Source organism: Pollachius pollachius, assembly GCF_949987615.1.
Source record: "Pollachius pollachius genome assembly, chromosome: 17".
In the NCBI taxonomy this organism is placed as follows: domain Eukaryota; kingdom Metazoa; phylum Chordata; class Actinopteri; order Gadiformes; family Gadidae; genus Pollachius; species Pollachius pollachius.
Window position 1 is genome coordinate 2,780,142 of NC_136950.1, and position 22,602 is coordinate 2,802,743.

General features: G+C 46.5%; 2 protein-coding genes across 4 annotated transcripts in view; one reads left to right on the forward strand and one right to left on the reverse strand.

Moving 5' to 3' along the window:
• Positions 1–79: 79 nt before the first annotated feature.
• On the reverse strand, positions 80–20,816 carry LOC307088813 (receptor-type tyrosine-protein kinase FLT3-like). 3 transcript variants are annotated; one of them, XM_079754816.1, is made up of 24 exons: positions 20,736–20,816; positions 19,548–19,621; positions 18,833–18,969; positions 18,482–18,603; positions 18,192–18,318; positions 17,943–18,055; positions 17,103–17,254; positions 16,662–16,782; positions 16,297–16,471; positions 15,958–16,058; positions 15,602–15,713; positions 15,032–15,207; positions 14,821–14,912; positions 6,425–6,557; positions 6,062–6,163; positions 5,705–5,815; positions 5,445–5,601; positions 4,665–4,759; positions 3,895–4,010; positions 3,076–3,198; positions 2,827–2,938; positions 2,639–2,738; positions 858–963; positions 80–677 (listed from the first exon to the last, which is right to left on the reverse strand). In XM_079754816.1, the coding sequence occupies exons 1-24, from the start codon at positions 20,761–20,763 to the stop codon at positions 528–530; spliced, it is 2,835 nt and encodes a 944-aa protein (XP_079610942.1). In that variant the 5' UTR covers positions 20,764–20,816; the 3' UTR covers positions 80–527. The 3 variants fall into 3 exon arrangements, with proteins under 3 accessions (XP_079610942.1, XP_079610941.1, XP_079610943.1); XM_079754815.1 differs by having other exon boundaries at positions 17,943–18,058; XM_079754817.1 differs by lacking the exon at positions 18,833–18,969 and having other exon boundaries at positions 17,943–18,058; positions 20,736–20,811.
• Positions 20,817–21,473: 657 nt separating this feature from the next.
• Positions 21,474–22,602, forward strand: part of pan3 (poly(A) specific ribonuclease subunit PAN3) — a 28,137-nt gene continuing 27,008 nt past the window's right edge. The window contains exon 1 of the mRNA XM_079754818.1: positions 21,474–22,086. Within this exon, the coding sequence (XP_079610944.1) occupies positions 21,744–22,086 (343 nt within the window). The 5' untranslated portion in view covers positions 21,474–21,743. The remainder of the gene's footprint in view (positions 22,087–22,602) is intronic.

Below are 22,602 nucleotides of genomic sequence, written 5' to 3' on the forward strand. Positions count from 1 at the left end.
GCCCCTCCGCCGCCCCCTAGGGCACAGACAAGCCGTTGGTAGTTAAAGCTTTTCTTAGAATGATGAGGAAATATTCGAACAAACAACCTTTATTTCAGTAAAAAATACACGGGTTACATGGAATACTAATGTTGAAAGGTACGAAATTGTTTGCTTTGAGAAATATCTTCCATAATGTGCAGCTATCAAATCACATTTCGGAGAAAAAGCAAGGTCCAGTATATGACAGAGACCCAGCAGAACAAAATAAAAAAATCTAAAATAAATGGTTGGACTTCCTATAGCTGCAGAAAGCCTTGAAGTACCTGATATGCACAATACAAGATATATCAATATTATAACAATGGCAACCACAAATAATACACAACCATACTTTAATCATGGCAAAAAAATGTAATGCACATTACAACATTCAACTTTACCATTAAGCAATTTAAGTTCAGAAGACTAACTGAGACTTCCTGGAAGAGACTAACAAACTAAAGACAAATAATGACATGATATGAACTCTTTGTGCTGGAGCCCTCTCATGGGTTCAACTCTGCGGTCTGACAGTAGTTGTTTTGTGAAGACGGCCCCGGAACTGCCTTCTCTTTCATCAGTGGGGAGGAACTATCCAAGATGGCCGACGCATTCATGTAGTCAACGGAACCTTCCTCTGCAGTATTATGATACAGCTGAGAAGAAAAAAACAAGATCTATGCTCTTGAAAAAGAAAGAATCATTTATTTATAAAACGATATATTCTGTTGGCCTGTTTCTCTGTTATGGACATGGGGTTTGCACCCATGACCATTGGGCTGGGATTCACTGTAACCACAACCAAATAGGGCCTAGTGCTGTGATTACAAGCCTACCTTCTCCTCCATATTGGTGAGCTGGGCCTCCATGAAGGCCACCAGCTTGGAGAACGCAGGGCGGTCACTGGGCTCAAGGCTCCAGCACTTACACATCACCCTGTACCTAGAGGACCACAGAGGTGTTCACAGGGTTAACACAAGGACATCTAAACACAGACCACTGACCACACACAGACCACACACAGACCACGGACCACACACAGACCACACACAGACCACTGACCACACACAGACCACTGACCACACACAGACCACTGACCACACACAGACCACACACAGACCACTGACCACACACAGACCACACACAGACCACTGACCACACACAGACCACTGACCACACACATACCACACACAGACCACTGACCACACACAGACCACACACAGACCACTGACCACACACAGACCACTGACCACACACAGACAACTGACCACACACAGACCACTGACCACACACATACCACACACAGACCACTGACCACACACAGACCACACACAGACCACTGACCACACACAGACCACTGACAGACAACTGACCACACACAGACCACTGACCACACACAGACTACTGACAGACCACTGAACACACACAGACCACTGACCACACACAGACCACACACAGACCACACACAGACCACACACAGACCACTGACCACACACAGACCACACACAGACCACTGACCACACACAGACCACTGACCACACACAGACCACTGACCACACACAGACCAATGACCACACACAGACCAATGACCACACAGGGCCACTGACAGACCACTGACCACACACAGACCACGGTAGCCTGGCTCCGCCCGCCTAAGTACTTCCGCTCAATTTTAATTTCCCTTCAGTACTACGTCTGGGTCTAAGGTATGTTAGTGGGTTTGAGAACAATGATGTTAAAGTCAGCTCTCGTTGACGGACATCTTCACGCACGGTGTTTGGTTTGTTTACAGCCTGAGCGCAACATGATTCCCGGCAAAACGTTAGTGATTGGTTATGGCAGATCCAGAGTGGCATTGGACAGATCTACTGTCACTACAGTACAGAGGCATTTAGATTTAGGAGAAGGCAGGCTTACACAGAGACCCTGGGGTAGTACATAGACCCACTTACACAGAGACATAGTACGGACATAGTCCGACTTACACAGAGACATAGTACAGACATAGACCAACTTACACAGAGACATAGTACGGCCATATACCCACTTACACAAAGACATAGTACAGACATAGACCCACATACACAGAGACATAGTACAGACATAGACCCACATACACAGAGACATAGTACAGACATATACCCACTTACACAGAGACATAGTATGGCCATAGACCCACTTACACAGAGACATAGACACACTTATACAGAGACATAGACCCATACGCAGAGACATAGTACGGACATAGAACCACTTACACAGAGACATAGTACAGACATAGACCTACTTACACAGGGACATAGTACAGACATAGACCCATACACAGAGACATAGTACAGACATAGAACAACTTACACAGAGACATAGTACGGACATAGACCCATACACAGAGACATAGTACGGACATAGACCAACTTACACAGAGACATAGTACGGACATAGACCCACTTACACAGAGACATAGTACGGACATAGACCCACTTACACAGAGACATGGTACGGACATAGACCCACTTACACAGAGACATAGTACGGACATTGACCCACTTACACAGAGACATAGTACGGACATAGACCCACTTACACAGAGACATAGTACGGACATAGATCCACTTACACAGAGACCCCGGCGTAGTACGGACACTCCATCTGGAAGCCTCTCTCGATCATGGAGTAGAACTTGTTGTCCACCTTCACCCCAGGATACGGTGTGACGCCTGACACCGAACACAGCCCCAAGAGACCTGGGTCAATGCCTCTTAAGTTCACGTTTCATATAAACACCTTTGTAGTGCAGCAGCTTACCCAGTGAAAAGATCTCCCACAGGAGGATACCGTAGGCCCAGACGTCACTCTTCATGGTGTACATGCCCTGGAAAATGCTTTCTGGAGCCATCCACTTCACTGGCAGACGCACCTGTGGGGAACAGGCATCCACTCACACTACGACCCACACAGCAGCCAGAGCTAGACTGTACACACTGAAGACACACAGACATCAGACTCGTTCCTAAACATGGTCAGACGTCATCATGGAGCTGCGGCGGGACGTACGTTTCCTCGCACCACGTAGTTGGAGTCATGGTCGATGTCCCGGGCCAGGCCGAAATCCCCGATCTTCACCAGCCGGTCTTTGGTCACCAGGACGTTGCGGGCCGCCAGGTCGCGATGGATGCACTGCAGATGGGGTGAAGGAAACATGAAACATTATCCTGATACATTTAACATGATCCTGATACATGAAACATGATCCAGATACATGATACATGATCCTGATCCATGAAACATTATCCTGATACAATGATACATGATATATTATCCTGATACATGTAACATGATCCTGATACATTATCCTGATACAATGATGCATGATCCTGATACATGATACATGATCCAGATACATGATCTTGATACATGATGCATTGATACATGAAACAACCCACTTACACAGACACATATACCCACTTACACAGAGACATAGTATGGACATAGACCATTATCCTGATACATGATACATTATCCTGATACAATGATGCATGATCATCCTGATACATGATACATGATAGATGATCCTGATACAATGATGCATGATCCTGATACATGACACATGATCCTGATACACGAGACATGATACATTATCCTGATACAATAATGCATGATCCTGATACATGATACATGATAGATGATCCGGATACAATGATGCATGATCCTGATACATGATACATGAAAGTTCTCATATGCATTTTCAGAGATTGTAATAAATCATTTTTCTACTTGTTTACAAAATAAAATCCCACATTATCATAAATAAACGTTGGACCAAAACCTCTGAATCAGACGTGGAGAACTCGACCCTGACGGGGGGATCCTTACATTCTTGGAGGACAGGAACTCCATGCCCATGGCCACCTGGTGGGCGAAGCTCAGCAGGTCATTGTAGGTAAGCCCCTCCAGCTGCTCCGCCTGCTGCCCAGACTCCTTATCCATGCCTGGAAGGGGGGGGGGGGGTAGATTAGTCCCTTGACGTCAGTTTACAGACGACATTCGACTCATGGTATACATCACTGTATTGCTTTTGCAAAAAAAAAGAAAATTCTCTTTTGATTCTACGCTTGGAAATAGCATCCGTAGCAACTGTGTGTCCCTCAAAGCAGCGGCCTGCTATTCAGAAATAACAGACCTTAATTGACCAGAGTCGATTATTCACAAAGCCGTTTAATAATGGTATATGATGGCCTTGGAGGCCTCTATGATTTAGGGCTGTACAAATAAATCTTACTTTGGTTTTGCATGTTAGTACAATTTATTCTGATCGGTATGATATTTTTCCCTTTCATCTGCAGTGCATGTCTCTGTATGGTATATGTAGCATAAAGATCATGTATCACCAATATCATGTCCATGGTATACGTAGCACAAAGACGATGTATCAACAATATCATGTACATGGTATATATAGCACAACGATGATGTATCAACAATATCATGTACATGGTATATGTAGCACAAAGATGATGTATCAACAATATCATGTACATGGTATATGTAGCACAAAATATCTTGTATCACCAGCATCAAGTCCATGGTATATGGTATATGTTGCACCAAGATCATGGATCACCAATGTCGGGTCCACTACTGACCTTCATCAGTGAGGTTGAGGAGGGCGAGGTTCTCCTGCCCCCCAGTGGTGGCAGGGGGCATATGCACGTAGTTTTCCACTGGTATCTGGAATTCGCTGGGAAAACAGGAGTTGCTTCATGATAATGGTGTGAGGATTGTGAAAGACCAAGCCTGAAGGACTTCCTGCTTGAAGGTAAATTTAGCATAAGATAAAGCATTTTAGATTTTACTAAATGTTACCAAAGATGGAGTTGAGGCTCACCTATATCTGCTACCTTCAAGTAGACATCCCAACATCAAATACATATCATCATTATTTCCTCCATGACCATACAAACCGCTTTAAGTGTTTAGTTCGAAGGCTGGGAAGGCTATTTGATGTAGAGCTGTCTCCGATTTATGTTCCAAACTCTACCAAACAAACCAGCCGATCAAATATCATATTTACAATCAAATATCACTTAAGGCTTTATAAAAAGTTCCTTCCACCTCTTATTTGGATGGCTCTATGAATTAGGTCTTTAGCTACAATTGAAAAGTGTGGAGGCTAAAGTCAATATGTGTTCATACTGCCTCATTACTGGCCCTCTGGCCGGTAAATGAACGGCAGCCTGGATGAGCTGAACGGCTATACACAACAGAGAGAAATTATCCTGTTCATATAGTGCTATTTAAAGTGATTTATGAATTTGAAATTCCTAAAAGTAGTCTCCTAAATTGTGATACTTTGATGAGCTCTCCTGTTAAAATGGGGGACCATGTTTGGCCTGTGGTACCCAGCAGGGTGGATGTGGACTGACCTGGAGTCCCGCTTAGACTGCAGGTTGTGGTAGAGGCTGGTGAAGCGGTCCTTGTTGAAGGCGTCGGTGAGAGACTTATGGTAGCACTCTCTGTTGTTCTTCAGATAGTTCAGCAGATCTCCATACCAGCAGAACTGAAAGATCAGATACACAGGCCCTGGGAGATAACAGAGAGACCGGAGGTTAACTACGTCACGCTCTATGTGTGTTATGAGAAAGTTGTGTAGTGGCGTAAATACATGAGGTCCCTGCCCGTTTACCTGTGCCTGTGCATGCCCCGAGCAGGTTGACTATGTTGTCATGGTTACCTATCTGAGTCATCATCTTCAGCTCAGACATCAGCGCCTCTTTCTCCACTGTCTGGTGTTTCTCTGCAGGGGGGAGAAAGAACAGAAAGATACCGGGTTGGATTCCCAAGGTCCAAAACCTGTTGTGGCTGTCAGGCACCCATGAGCAAGATGCCTTAAGGCACCTACCCACTGGGAGCTGAACCCGCTGACTCTGAGTCTGACGACTCGGTTGGGGAGGGGACCCCAAAGCAAGATGGACCGTCAGGACCGGTCTTCTAGTGGGACCCACTGAGAGCATAAAGGCATGGAGAGTAGGTGGCCTCTGACCTTTGAGCATCTTGACAGCCACCTGAGAGGTACCCTGAGGGCCGAAGCCCACTGCCGTGGCCTGGACCACCATGCCAAAGGCCCCGGAACCCAGCTCTTTACCTAGGGGGGCAGAAAACAACAGACCCTTCATTAGCTTTTTTTAGAGGCATCAGCTGGTTACCTACAGCTGTATGCTGTTTGCATCACCAACCGCTACCTTCTCCTCTTGTTCATATCGATATAACTTCTTTAATCTGGTTTAATGTATCTATTTCATGTCTACTTCTGTCTTGACCTGTCTCTACTTTCTGTTATGATGCCCACATTTCCTGTATGCTGCTGTAAATTATCAGGGAGGGGAAGTACAGGCAGTCTGCTCACCCAGTTGCAGGTTCTCCCTTGGAAACTCCCATTTCTGGTCGTACTGGAAGTCCTTGAAGTTGATGTAAATATAATCATTATCATTGGGCCCCATTATCTGGATCATCTGTAGTTGGCTCTCATACCGCGGCTTCTGTTGTAAAAAACAAAACAGATTCAAATGCTGTGTGTGTGTGTGTGTGTGTGTGTGTCAAATGTAAAACGGTGTGTGTTGAATGTAATATCATCTGTAGTTGGCTCTCATACCGCGGCTTCTGTTTTAAAACAAACCGACAAAAACAAAACAGATTCAAATGCTGTGTGTGTGCGTGTATGTGTCAAATGTGAAGTGTGTGTGTGTGTGTGTGTGTGTGTGTGTGTGTGTGTGTGTGTGTGTGTGTGTGTGTGTGTGTGTGTGTGTGTGTGTGTCGTTTTGCTAAAGAAGAAAGGGATACAAGGAGTGAGCTAGCTCAAACCATTCTCAGACTAAAGAGGACCATGAACCACTATGGCTAGCAAATACCTTCTACCAGACCGCCATGAAGCAGCTAATAGGATGGAGCTACCATCCTATCTTAAATAAGCTAATATTAGTGGACCAGTTATCCTTTGAAGAGGGATCGAGGGAATCTGGGGAGGAGGAGCCCTGTCAAAGTTCAGCCATGCCTGACACTGTTACTCTGTTTATATTATTCAAGGCCGGAGAAATGGCTGCCTTCCAAAGACTGTTTGGGGTCGGTTCCCCAGTAAACAAACAAACACTCCTCTCCTAACCTAGAGGAAAACAACGGCCCCAGAAAAACCTCATACCATCCCAGAATCAAATGATAAACACCAGAGAACCTTTAAAGTGTAATTCCGGCGCAAATTGAACCCAGGAACCCAGAACCATTGTTTTGGCATGAAAACCCACAAAAATAAGCCTTCAGATACCTTTTTCATTGAAAATCGAGTATAAGAGTTTGCCCGGCGCAATGTTTGGCGTCCATGTTATTGGCTTTGGGCATTGAGTTTCGCTTCCAAATCGGCATTTTTTAACCACTAATATTGATAAAAATAGCACCAAACCTCTGCAGTAGCAGGACTAGGGTCTCTACACATAACACGAAGCACCAACAACTTAGTTTGCAAACCCGGAGTTTATTTAAAAAGACAGTTTAACAAGCATTACCGGTAGGTCCGTGTTTACAGGAAGTCCACACAAGTCGATTGCTGAATGCGCCGGAGTTCAGTTCAAGGAGGAAATTTGTGGAATTTATAATTTATATTTATAAATAATATTTAGCAAGTGTTGACGCGCAAATTAAAGGACTTGCATGTGTAAGTTACAGTTACAAAATATTTGTTCGCTACAATCAAGCATAGCACGTTGTTGACAGAAGACAATTATATAAATTATAAATTCCAAAACTTTCCTCCTGCTTGCCACGGTCAGACACCTTTGATGACAAGGCTCATCCGGCCCGCCTGCGCGCACTTTTCCATTCCAGTGGAAGACGCAGAGCACACTGTGTTTGTGCAGCAGCTTAAAAGAAAGGCAAAGGCCAACAAGACCATGAACGAGAAAAAAGAAACACTCGTAGAAGTGCTCGACGCATGCCCCCGTGATATTTTCCCCAACATGAACAGCCTCCTCACATTGCCCATGACGACAAGTACTGCTTTTCAGCTGTCAATCGGATAAAAACAGGCACCAGGGCAACAATGTTGATAGATGAACTCGTTGTCCGTGCTTTCATTTGAAAGGGAATTGACTGATTCACTGGAATATCAAGAAATTCTTGCTGTGTTCAGCACGAAACCCCACCGCCTCCTGCTGTCAGCCCCAAGTCCCACAAGCAAGTTTGAATTGAATTGTGTGCATTTGTGATTATTTATCAGTTATCTCGGATTGTTGTGCTGTTGTTTATATGGTTAGATATGTTATTAATTTAATTATTCTTAAGGAATAAGCTACAGGAGAAATAATTTTTGATCGTTTTCCTGCTGTTTGTGTTTAGCAGATGTGTCAGATTCAATGCTGCTGCTATTTCATGTCCATACAGTTCTTCTGTCATTCTGAATTTATAAGAAACAGTTAAATAATTTTGGACAGTTCCCTGCGCGCCGTGCTGGGTAAATGAATGAAGAGAGAAACAGACCCTCCAAAGATATAATTCTGTTTCAGTCTTTTTGTGTACTGAACGTTCAAAAGAGATAAATTAAGTTAGGCTTACTGCCTGGTGTATGTCTTTGTCCGCTTCAGCTCTGAGCTGAGGACAGCGACACAAGAGCCACACAGGTAGGCTACTGAGTCGCTGTCCTCAGTGCCGCAGAAAAGCACTGAAACGGAGATGAAGGGGAACTCAGTTTTCATTTTTGGCTTATTTCAACTGGCCAATCCAGTTTTCTGGAGGCCCACCCACAATCAAAATCCCGGCGCCGCTAGTGTCTGGCGGTCCTTAAAGCACTGGATATCTCCATTTCGCGCATGTGCATTTCGAGTACCTAATACCAACATAGTCACCTGTGACCCCCAAGTGACACCGGGAAGGCTATATCTTCCGTTGTCGTCAGAGGATCTGTTCCTTTACATCTTTTTGCTGCGCAGGTACCGTATTGCACCTTTGTTAGAGAAAGGAAGGAAATATGCTTACAGCTGACTACGTGCAGCCTCGTGACCACGGTTGGAGCCGCGGGCAACCCGTCCTCCAGAGGCTGTGGCTTGCTCATAATTCTAAGAAAGAAAAGGAAGAAGGAGAGTTGTGTGCCGGCGTTTGTTAGTAAGGGCAGCGTGCTCGCTCCCGCTCCCAGCACTCGCTGGCCTCATTGCTCTGTTATTGTTTAGTTTTTTGGTGTGTTAGCCGTTCTAACCACCAATTTATTTTCCATATAACTTACCAGTGAAGGCGGTGCTCTCGCTCCTGCTCCCGGTAACGTTTTGGTTTCCAATACAACTCGCTGCGGCACGCTTGAGTCGTATTGGGAACTCCCTTTCCCACCTGTTGCTAGGTCATTCGACCTCTCTGCAGCAGGCCCAGGTTGAGCCGTCGCTGCAGAGTCTGATTGACGCCTCATTACAGGATTTTGCCCTCATGTCAAGGATGTTAGGGCGCACGATGTCCACCCTCGTCTAGACTCTCCGCCAGGTGTGGCCTGCGCTGTCGCCCCTGACAGAGGCGTGTAGGAGGGTCCTCTGTGCGGTGCCGGTGGAACCAGGGGAGCTTTTTGGGTCAGCTCCCCTTGAGGCACTGGAGGGGGCTGCCTGAGCTAGGCAGACCAGGCAGCAGCTGTCCGGTCTCCACAGGAGTGTGTCTGCTCATAGCAGGCCTGGGGGCCCCTCGGCTGTCCCCCAGCGGGGCTCTCAGCCACCTGATTACTCTGGTGGCCTACGGAGGTCTCAGCCTGCGGATGGCTTTCGGGCCGCCGAATGCCTACTTTCCTGGGGTTGGTTTTCCCAGCAGCAGCTCAGTTACTGGGCTGCCTGTACTTCAGACCCTTGGGTGGTTTCCACCTTGACCCAAGGGTGCGAATTGCAGTTCCGACGCCGGCCCCTAGCCTTTAGCCGGGTCAAAATGACTGTCGTCAACGACCCGGCAGAGGCCTTAGCTCTGGACCAGGAGTTGTCCACCCTCCTGGCCAAGGGGGCAATCGAGCCAGTGGATACTCTACTGCATCCCAGAGGATTCTACTCCAGGTACTTTCTTGTGAAAAAGAAAGATGGCAGATTCCGCCCCATTCTCGACCTGAGGGGACTCAACAGGTTCCTGAAGGTGCTACCAGGTGACCACACGCTGTGTGTGGTCACCAGGGGAGAGTGGTACACCACTGTGGACCTGAAAGACGCATACTTCCACGTCTCAATTGCACCGCACCATCAGCACTTCCTACGGTTTGCTTTTCGCGGCCGTCATTATCAGTTCAGGGTACTTCACTTTGGTCTCTCCCTCTCCCCGAGGGTATTCACCAGGGTGGTGGCGGCAGCTCTCACACCCCTGCAGAGTCAGGGCACGAAGGTCCTGCCTTATTTGGACTGGATCTGTGCACCGTCCCAGTTTCAGGTGGCCCGGGATACGGCTCGGCTACTTTTGCACGTGGCCCGGCTGGGCCTGCAGTAAACTTCTTTTTAGAGTTGCCTTGACTCATCCCAACAGGTCACATACCTGGGGATGGTCCTGGACTCGGACGCTATGAGGGCCTATCTGTCACCTCGGCGTGTAACCGACATCCTCCTCTGCCTCCCCCTCTTCGGGTATGGCAGGATGTTGCCATTCATTCATTTTCTTCAGCTCTTGGGCAAGCTGACAGCTGCCTCAGCTGTGGTGCCTCTCGGCTTGCTGTCTCTGCGCCCTTTGCAGATGTGGCTAAACAGCCTCCACTTGGACTCCAAGTGGCAAAGGCACCAAAAGGTCAGGGTGTCTCGGTGATGCCTCTTCTCTCTGTCCCTTTGGAGAAAGAGGTCGTATATATCTGTGGGTGTAACCATGGGCACCATTCCATCCCGTCGGGAGCTGGTCGCAACGGAAGCTTGCCACTTGAGTTGGGGCGCGGTTTGGCAGGGCAGGACTGCCCAGGGGCAGTGGCCGGCCCAGAACCACGCACACATCAATGTACTAGAGCTCAGAGCGGTACATCTAGCACTTAATTGAGAGGCAAGCATGTGCTAGTTCGATCAGAAAACAGGTCTGCTGTTGCCCAGATCAACCACCAAGGGGTCTTCACAGCTACTCCGGGTATCTCGGAGCCTGTTGACCTGGGCATAGCCCTGCCTGGCCAGCATGCGGGCGGTCTTCATACCGGGGAAATGGAATCAGGTTGCAGATTTCATATCGCGGCAGAAGCCCCCACCAGGGGAGTGGCGGCTTCATCCGGAGGTGGTGGAGACGATATGGGGTCTCTTTGGCAGGGCGGAAGTGGACCTCTTTGCCGCAGAAGAATCCACACATTGCCCCCTCTGGTTCTCCTGGACGGAGGTGACCGGCCCCCTCGGACAGGATGCCTTAGCTCATGACTGACCAGAGTCCTCTGTATGCCTTCCCACCACTACCCCTGATTCTTCCCATACTACAGAGGGTATTTTTGCGGGGCCACAGGCTACTTCTGGTGGCCCCCTACTAGCCAGGGAGACTCTTGTTTACACTGCTGCGCAGGCTCTGCTGCAGCTCTCCATGGCGCCTCCCCTACAGGAAGGACCTCCTTTCGCAGCTGGGGGGTCAGATTTGGCACCCAGATCCCCGTCGCCTCCAGCTCCCGGCTTGGCCGCTGCAGGGCCCGACCCACTGTTGAGGGTTGAGTAGAGTAGACCCAGTACGTTGCTCCGTGGCCACCGTTCTGGAGTTTCTGCAGTCCCTCCTGGATGGTGGTCGCTCTCATTCCACCTTGAGGAATGTGGCTGCTATTTCTTCCCGGCATGAAATGTTGATGGAGCCACAGTGGGGTGCCACAGGTTGGTGTCCCTCTTCCTTAGGGGGGCCCTGAGGCTGCGTCCCCCTAGGACTCTGAGGGCTCCAGCTTGGGACCTGCCCCTGGTGCTAGAGGCCATGTCATCACCTCCTTTTGAGCCGCTGACCCAGATAGGGTTGAAGTGGCTGTCCATGAAGGTGGCTTTTCTGCTCGCCATTACCACTGCAAAGCGGGTCGGGGAGTTGCATGCCCTATCCCTGGCAGATACATGCCTGCGGTGGAACCCTAATGGCTCAGTTGTGGTTTTATGGGCAAATGTGGCGTTCCTGCCCAAGGTGCTTTCACGCACCCATTTTAACCAACCTATCCAGCTTGCTCGCTTTGACTCCCCATCTGAGGAGAATGAGTTTGAGATGCTGTGCCCGGTACGGGCACTTAGGGCTTACATTGCTGCTACTTCCGGTATACGTCAGTCTGAGGATCTGTTTGTGTGTCACAGTGGCCCTAACAGAGGTTCTGCCCTTTCCAAACAGAGGCTGTCCCACTGGGTCGTCAACGCCATCAAACATGCCTATGGGGCCAGTGGCCGCCCCCTGCCATCTGGGTTGAGGTGCCACTCCAGAGCGTGTCGACATCATGGGCTGCACTAAGAGGTGTACCCCTGGAGTCGATCTGTGCCGCGGCATCATGGACGTCGCCTGGCAGATTCATGAGGTTTTACCGTCGTCAACGTCGCCACTCCCCATCCGATGGGTGTGGTCCTACTTCCAAGCTCTGCTGCCTCCAATGAGTGAGGTGGGTGTTGGATTCTTTGTGACCTTTTTGGTATGGGTCATCAAGTGCTTTAAGCACTGCCTCTGGCGGTCAGTAGGGATGAAATAGAACGAGAGCTACGAATGCAACTACGGTTCTATGAATCCTGGATGACCGCCAGAGCGTTTAGTAACTCAGAATCCTTGTGTTTTCACGAGAAGATTCTAGGAACAGATCCTCTGATGACACTGGAAGATATAGCCTTTCCGGTGTCACGTGGAGGTCACAGGTGACTATGTTGGTATTGGTTACTCGAAACGTGCATGCGCGAGGTGGAGATATCCAGTGCTTTAAGCACCGCCTATGGCGATCATCCAGGATTCATAGAGCCGTAGTTACATTCGTAACTCTCGTTTTCGCGTATATGTCTGACACTACTCGCAACATGTAACTGATCAACACGCACACACGCATACACGCATCTGGTAATGTTTGGTATGACACGCGGTGCCGGCAACTGCATCTCGTCATTAGACAAAACCTTTCTGTTACTTACCTGTAAACATGCAAACATCCTAGCAATTGGTTAGGTACCAGATGATCTGCTCCATAACCCATTCTCTGCTGTTAATCTATACATTTTGAATGACACAAACAAACACTAACAGCCCTCACTCACGTCCTGGATCCTCAAACATTTCGAACCCCGGCCAACACGAGCGCCAGAAAATGTACGACCTCATTGCCTGATTGGGATGTGGGAAGATGACTGTTTGCAATGGCGGGGGGGGGGAACGTTATTTGCGGTATGTTCATTATTGTGGTATTTTACATTGTTATAGTGAAGTTCATAATCAGCATATGAAATGTAATGAGATGAGTAATGAAATGTATGTACGAAGATTATTTCAACGTTAAAGGTGAATGTAGTATCGTACATGGGTCTGTGAAACCCTATGACAATTGGTATCTACAAATTGAGTTAATTGGGTGGCTTTATTTAAGCCCGGTGTTTTCTGCCTTCCCGGGAATGGGGGAGGGAGAGTGAGACTGCTGGGTGAACGCTTGCTGTGAGGCTAGTACACGTATTGTGATTCTCTCTTTGGATCTTTGCTAGTGAACAACCCTCTGGTTGACTTTGTTTTGTTTATCAAAGTATTTTTGTTTGGCTTTGCCGTTTCACTGTTTAAGCAAGGTAAATAAATATTCACTATTTTCCACGTAAACCTACGTTGCTGGCTGAATTCTTGTGGCCTACTCATAAACATCAGTGCGTCCTAACCGTTACATCCTGAAATGGGAGTGAGTCGAGAGGCTCATTCTCACAGACCCAGAGAACGACTTCATGGATAAAGACCCAGGAAACAGACGTAGTGGATAAAGACCCAGAAACAGACCACAAAGAAAAAGACCAATGGACCAGGAAAAGGACCAAGACCAAGACATAGACCCAGAAAAAAGAGGAATGAGGAAAAGACGAGTACCCAGAAAATCTGAAGAAAATAACTTCTCTCCAAATACAAATTCCGCAGCCCGCTTGAAGCAAGCCTTATCTGCCGGTTCACAAAGGGAGGACTCATCCCGTAGCCCTGCGGAGATATGAAGGCCACCAGCTGTGGGACCAAATGAGTACACACTTTCGGCCGTGAAAAAAGATTGAGTTTTCTCTCTCTTTCCCCTGTTCATTAGAACCACTATCCCATATGAAAGAGGTAGAATCCGATACCAAAATAATCATTTTTTAATGTTTTTTTCCGCCTATTGCAATGATCCAAATATTAGCCTACAAATAAAACTGCAATCAACCCACCCTTTTTCCATCAATCAGTGAATTCCTTTAAATGAAGAATAGAATAGCGCTTCGTGAACAGTCAGCGGAATCAGTATAAGCATTGTGTATCTTAGAGGTTACTTAGTCAAGTTCGAAGAAACATATCCCTTAAGTTAGTCGTTTCCAAACTCTTAAACAATCCTAACAAACTTCCAAGTGCACGGATCCCAGGGGGGAGCTATCGCACAAACGTGATCGGCAGCCATGGCACTGACCAGGGTTATGCTCAGGGGTGGGGCGCCGAAGCAAGCGGGGTAGGTGTCTGGTTAATACGATAGTTAGGGGCTGGGCGAATTTCCCCCCTGACCTGTTAACAACCGTTACTGGACAACAGGTTTCGCTAAATCCACCTCCCGTGAGGTGGTATAGTCGACGGATCTAACAGTGTGTGTGTGTTTCAAATGTAAAGTGTGTGTGTGTGTTTGTGTGTTTGTGCGTGTGTGTGTCATACTTTTCTGATATTGTAAAGGAACAGCATGCCAATCAATACGAAGGCGACCAACAGGACCAGAATGCATATTTTGAGCTCAGACCCAGGGTTCCCTAGACCAAGGAAGATATGCACATCTGTGGTTCTGACATTCTGTACAATCTGCTATTTGGGATATTTTGTCATTGGAAAAACAACATTTGGTTCGAGGGATATCTGAGACAGTCCCTACCTGTTGGATGCGGCTGAGATATGTACTTTGTATTACTGCACCAGGATCCAAACGCATTGGTAAGGCAGAATTGGTAGAAGTGATTGGGAGGCACCTCAGCGGTCATCAGGGAACTGTTGATCCTTGTCTCACAGAACAGCACCTCCTCCACCATCTCCTGTCGGAAACTCGTACAGCTGCACAAACACACACATACACACACACAGGCACTCACACACACACACACACACACACACACAAAAGCACATACAAACAAATGCAAACACACAGAGACGTGCACACACACAGCCGTGCACAAACACAGAAACATGCAGACACAGACACAGAAGCACATACAAACAGATGCATACACACACACAGACGTGCACACACACAGACGTGCACACACACACAACAATATCTACTGTATCATATGTACAGGACTGTGATACCATGACCCCACACTACTCGTGGGTATCCTAGAAAACGTCTTCCTGCTGCTCAAGGACTTGTACCTAAAGTTTCTCTGGAAGACATTTTGGGCTCAAAATGATTTATAAGGAAATAGTCCAAATGAGACAGTCAACGTACTTGGACTCGTTGGACTCCTGGCATGACCTCCAAGAGACATTTGTAGGTACAGGACTCACTGTCTCACACCAGACAATGTCATCATGCAACTGGCAGTTGAACTGAGGTTTATCTGAGTTAGGATCAGGAAATCATATTGAGATCTGCGTGAATCAATAACGGTAAACGGTTATGTTAAAGAGGTGACCGTTCCCTCAGAAGCACATTTGATTCTCTATGGCTGCCTACTGTTGAAGCTCAGGCTGATGTTTGTGACATCATCTCCATGGGTAAAGCAGACAAACAACATGTACAGACAGCCATCCAAACTACGATAGAAACTATTGTCCACATATTCTCTCTCTGTTTTCTTATACCTGCCACACACAATAACATCGTGTGGGTGACTCTCATATTGTCCACCTCCAGGTGTAACTTATATTTCCCAGATTTCATGTGGTCGCACAGCTGCCTGGTCCTGTGGGATAATGTTTAGTGCTTGATTAGTTATTTCACTGGAAGACCAAACTAAACACAATCCACCCAAGTACATACTACTGAAGGACTAATGTTATGACCACTGCCCTCATATGGGCTAAGAGCGGTTCTTATCATCTCCAGTGGCTCCACAGCACTTGCCAGTCGAACATGGCACATGGCACTAACTGCTCTACGGTAGAAGTCTACGATGGTTAACAGCTTAATGCACTTGCTACCTGTTCCTCCAGGAGGGCCCTCCACAGTCCCTCCATCTCCCGTCCGGGCTTTCCCACGCACAGTAGTCAGGCAAAGGGTTGGAGGAGATGTTGGCTTGCAAGCAGAAGTTCATGGCCTCTTTGGCAGAAATGGTCATGTTGGTTCGAACCAGACTTACGGATACAAAGCGTTTGGCTAAAGCAGGGGAGGTACAAAAAACGTAAACTCAGTTCTGGAACTCAAGGGGTTCAGTGTCCTACTTTTAAGCAATTTAATGTGTGAAGCTGAATATCAGAGAAATGAGAATGGAGTTGTCTGGACATGTTCTAAAGAGTAACATAAACCTGTGTCCGGGAAGAGTGTGAAGGAAGTTGGTTTTACAAACCCAGGACTTGGACGGAGATGGTCTTATTTTTTGGGCCAACACAAGTGTATGTGCCGGTTTGTTCCAGCGTCAATGACCTCAAGTATAGGTAGGCCATCTGATATCCCCCATGATTATCCGTCTTTAAGCACCAGGAAAAGATTGCATTAAATCAAAGCAAAAATATGGCAATTTACTGCAAAACAAGAAGGATACAATGAGTGCTATTACTTGTACTCATTTAGAAAATGTATCTAAAGCAACTCAGTGTATTCAGAATCAGGAGAAGATAGTGTTTAAGACATGTCTCTCAAGGATGCGCACAAGAGGGTTATGGACACAACCCAATACTAACTGAGGACAGCTTGGATTCAAACCCCCTGGACACCACTATCTGGCCCCATGCAAACACACTGCAAACCCCTTTTCCTCTGTGTCCTTCTCTGAGGTCAATGGCTTCACCTTGGTGGTGATCCCCTGTACTCCGCCCTTGCTCCACTTGATCGGGTAGCTATCGGACGTGCTGCAGCGCAGCAGCAGGGACTGGCCTGTGCTGAGCACCACCTCCTTCACCTCCTGCTGCTCCACACCTACCGGGCTTTCGGAGTCCATGTCTTGAAAACACACATGTGTGGCGACAGTGAGAGTGGTATTTAGATGGACCAGGGTCGTCCAGTTTGAATATCATCCAACACATCAACTTGGTAGCAATAACAATGGTAACAATAACTTGATGTTCTAGGTCTCTGTGCGTCTTTGTACTCATTGTCCATCAAGGTGTTTATTATAATTTTTTTGATGGTGATTTATTTTTTCTATCTATGTGTTCCACAAATCATAAAACGCAAAGACACAGATAAGACGTTTGGCTGTTGGCTCCAGCTGCTAGTGCGGTAACCGTGGCAACAACGCATGGTAGCGACCCAGGTTTGACTCCCACCTGTGGCCCGATGCTAGATGTCAGACCCTCTCTCCTTTAACCCATTGTCCGGTCCAGCACCACCCAAAACCCATCAACAACAAACATAAAAGGAATACATGTGCGTGTGTGGCTGAAGATCGCAGGAAGTATGATACAGTGGCTGATTGATAAGATAAACACAAAACGTTCTCAGAACATTATTGCAACTTAAATATTTAAAGCCTTTCCTGGAACTTGGTATGTGTGTGTGTGTGTGTGTGTGTGTGTGTGTTTGTGGGTATGTGTGTGTGTGTGTGTGTGTTTGTGTTGGTTTGTGTTTCAATTTCCTGTATTTTTGAGATCAGTCCAAAACCTTTGAAACGACAGCGTGTTTGCGTTACCATAGTCGTATAGCTGAGAGCATTCTGTCCCTATGGCGTTGGCAGCACAGCACATTAACTTCTTATTGACAAATTCTTCTTTTGAAGTTTTGATCGGATTCTCAGAGAATTTTCTTCTGTTGAAGAGAAGAACATGCATTATTGTTGAAAAAATCTTCTTATTTCCATTTTTTTGGATGATATGGGAAATTAGTGAAGATTTGAATGTGTTGTATGTGATAACCTTCGAACAGGCCTTAGTGATCTCACCCAGAGGCTTGGAGGCTGGTGTACCACGTGACGGTCGCTTTGGGGTTGCTCTCCGAGACACACTTAATCTCAGGGGAATGATCATCTTTTTTAGGATGGAAATCCAACATGGGCAGCGAGGGACGTTCTAGAAACATCCAAATAAAAACACTACCATTGTCATTTGATTGAATCAAAAAGTTACTATAGTACAAGTACTAATTCAACCTGGGATCATTCCAGAACCTATCAGCCCTGAAACTAAACAAACTCCTAAGACTCAGCACAGACAAAGCGACAGGATGACTCACTCAGGATGTGCAGACAGAGGGTCAGCGCGGCGTGGGACCCGTCGCTCCATGAGCAGTTCACTGTGTAGTTCCCAGAGGTGGCTGCCGTCAGGTGGGGCAGCACCTTGGAAGGACTGCTGTCCCTGGGGAGTCACATTTACTTTTACCTATTATAAACATTTAGCTGCATTTCTATCCAAGGCCACTTGCATTGAATTACGATCAAAGACAACTATAGTCTTTCAGCCACCTTGCAGACGGATGCCTACTGATGGGATCCAGGCATTTGGGGATCAAACCCCCTAGCCACTACACTATTTTGCCCATTAATAAACAGACAAACAAGGAAACACACACACACAAACTGCTCACAGAGTCACTACTCTGTCCACTCCTTGGTATAGGGAGCAGTTGGAGTCTGCTGGAAGGCCTACTAAGGATAGCCTGGTGCCAATACATCCTTCTACAACAACGGGATCTGAGGCATTTCCATCCAGGGGGAACGGGACCTAAACATACAGGAAACATAGGTGAGCAAGTGACAACCAGGCTGTAACAAGGTCCTTGCGACACGCCACCTAGGTGGCTGCCCATTCCACCTAGGTGAGGTCGAAAATCCGGTTTTGGTTTTGCATATAATGATACATGGCCTGATGCTCCATGTTACCATGTTGGAAAACTCTCCCTGAATGTGTTTGGAGATGGCTACCTGACCTGTGCACATTGATCTATCTGGCACAGGTGTGCAGCCCCACCCAGCCCCAGAGTCCAACCATTCTCAACCAGGTGAGACTGCTTAAAGCAGCCATTGTCTACACACACTCCCACAGAGGCACAGCAATTTAAATATATGGACGTGTGTCAAAGTGTCAATGGCCGACACCGCAGTATGGTGGCAACAACAACATAGTGAATCTCTCTAGCTTGGTTAGCATTCAATTTTATTTATTTTTCTTGATTTTTATCAAGGGTTTACTTGATTACCTTTGATAAATAATGACATGAAGCTTGGCCTGAATGGTTTTGGTGACCTCTAAGCTTTGGGTGGAACCACCAATGAGTAAAATGGTAGGAAAATAGCTCTCACCTCCTTGCTTTGACACAGTTTAAGAACTTCTTCTGCATTCTGGCCGTGAACTCTGAGATCCAACAGTAGCAGGACTAGATGTTTTGTTTGGATCAACCATGGTTTATAGAAGAACACACGATACAAAGTCAAAAGTCAAAGTCAAATTTATTTGTGCAGCATAGTACCAGACACACCGAAACCCCCCCCCCCACACACACACACACACACAGACAGTATTAGCATACGTAGATGTGGTCTAACTCAAAATTTATTTTTTCATTGTAGATATATTTCAGTGAATATGTTTTTTCTATATTTAATAATTCATAAAAAAAAGAATATTTGTTTAAATGTGATGGAAATGAACAAATGCATAATGCAACCTATAAGGCACCTATTATGTTGCAGTACAATGATGAATTTATCGTTAATATGACTTTTGTATTCATAATAGGCCCGTGCATTAGTCATATTCTTATATTAGTTTGAGGTTTTAAAAACCTTTAAAACTGAGAGGTCTTGACTATCTCTCGCTATCTGCTCTTTTTTTCAGACCCAAGCTCTCATTTCCTTTTGCGGTTCAGAACATGACACGATTAACACGATTGACACGATTGACTTGTTTAAGGATGATGAAATCGATATTTTTTTCGTTTGCTTTGCAGTAAATTTAACAATAACGGTTTTGTTAAAAAGGGTTATTTCCCTTTCCTATCGTTAAAAGCCTAGATAATTTGTTTGGCAATCAACCCGAATCAACTCATCCTGTGTTTTAAAAGCAGAACAAAAATGTGTCAATCAATAGAAAACCGCTAAATAAGGTGAAGGTCGATTAATATTCCAAAAAGTAACATTGTAATCACTTTTGCTGATTTTGCTGATACTTAATTGTAATAATCTCCCATATGCTAATTCTCAAAAACAATGATTAGATTTCTTGATGCCATTTTATAACGTTTTAATGAATGGGTTAAAATGACTACAGTTATAAACGATATTACAATATAATGGTGTATGAAATTTCGCTTACCAAGAAAATAAATAACTGAAATACCGAATAAATATTCCATTTTTGTATGATAAATAAACATAATCGTATAGCAAACTTTGTAATAACCAATATCACATTATATTACCTGCGGTGAAAAATATGAAAATGTTTTTATATTCATCCCGATAAGAAAAACTACAAATGCCCTAACTTACCCACGACCAGTTCCCAGTATCCCAGCATGACCCATTCACTGTACGAGATCAGTGACTTGCTGACTTCTGAGCTGTGGTCGCCACTGAAGGCTTTTTAAACAGCAGAAGTGGTTTTGCATGATGATGACGCTGTCAGCATCCCTGCGATGGTTGGCTCCTAGTCTCTTTAAAACACCTGGCAAATATGAAAGGGGAACTGGATGAAAACACAAAGACTCAAAAGTTTGCTAATAATGTTTACCAATATGTGAATAATGCTGATGAATAGAGAATGGGTATCAACCCATACACCATTGTATGTCAGACATACACCTGTTTAAAGCAAGAGTTGACATCTCCTGCTTTATCAATAATAATCCCATTTCTTTTCCCTTTTCGAAAGACCCGCCCTATAAGTTGTAACTTTTTAACCTATTGACTGAAGATGATGGTATCTCACCAGCAACCATCTCTGGGATGGGACAGCAGAGCACCACATGCACCCGAGTTCAACCTATGCACCGCATGCGGGACATGGCCCTGTCACAGTGGGACCATGTCTGAAGATCGGTGGTCCCATATTTGAGGTCCCATGTTTGAAGACTGCTGTCCTTGGTCCCACTCCCATGTCTGAAGATTGGAGATCCCGACGTGAGAGCCAGCCGCTCAACAGCGCGCTGCCCTCCGACGACCCACAATGCACCGCGAGGCTAGCGTGTTCCCAGTGTGCGGAGAAGAAAACAACAGCGTTAGCGCGCCTCCACAACAGGCTAGCGGCACGGCGACGAGCTACACGGACCGCGACGACGACCAGGACTCACCAAGGGACACGCGTTTGTCTCAAACGACCTAGTATTAGTCAAATGGTGCGAGTACTTTAAGCGTTGCGAACATTATCAAACCACCGAGGACATTTTAAAGCTTATATTTCGTGGGGATTCGTATTCGCAGGCTAGCTAGCTCGCTAGCTACCCGCGTCTCTATGTTTGAGTCTGTTCCGACCGCGGCGGTGGCTGCAGCGGCGGTGCCATGAACAGTGGACTCTCCGCTTCAGCTGCTCCGCTCGGAGGTGTCGCATTGCCCAACGTCAAGGTGAAGTTCTGCCGATATTACGCTAAAGACAAGACGTGCTTTTATGGGGACGAGTGTCAATTTTTACACGAAGAGCCATCCATGGCAAGCATGTCACTGCACGGTGGCGGCGGGAGCCCCGTCCCGTTATCTATGGCCGGTGGTGGAGCCGTGACGGCGGCGGGGTTTTCCCTCGCTGGTCCAGCGGCGGCCTGCCCAGGTGGCGCTGGAACCAATGTCTCAAAAAAGAGCGAACCCATGGGGCCTGCAGGCACGCCTCTGGACGGACAGTTATTGACCAGTGAGTATGGTTGGATAAGTCTAAAAGACAAAAGCACTATAGCGTTGTGACCGAACTTGTCGGCCTCATCTGGCTTTGTTAAAATAGAGTCCGGGGATTCATTTGGGCCCTTGACCTGCACAGAAACGTGGGGCTCTCTTCACTCCTCCCTGCGTGTTCGAAGTAGCCAACACATGCTCAGTGGCCAGTGGTCTTTTTCTGATTTGGCACTTAAACAGCCCGGTTTTGGTAGAATTTCCCAGATGAGCATTGGGGAAATGAACGTATTTCACTAAACATCATGCAGGAGGCCCGTTTGTATGACAGCTGTAAGCTACCTTCCATCGCTAACTAGTTGTTTTGTCCAGATATTATTGATTGCACTTGTAGTTTAATCGAACGTGTCTCTGTTGGCACCGGCTACAGTTAAATGCAATTACCATTGGGACGCAAGATGAACTCCTTCTCAAAATGAGATAATAACTAGTGTGTAGCTCAGATCGCCATGCAGGGACCATTGTTTTTGTCCTGTGTGGA

Coding starts and splice junctions, on each gene's coding strand:
- LOC307088813 (XM_079754815.1), bottom strand. CDS start 20,763: ATGCTGGGATACTGGGAACTGGTCGTGG. Junction 15,714..15,957: donor GATGTTATTGTGTGTGGCAG/GTATAAGAAAAC, acceptor ATCCTAACTCAG/ATAAACCTCAGTTCAACTGC. Junction 6,164..6,424: donor AAGGGAGAACCTGCAACTGG/GTGAGCAGACTG, acceptor CTGCCCCCCTAG/GTAAAGAGCTGGGTTCCGGG.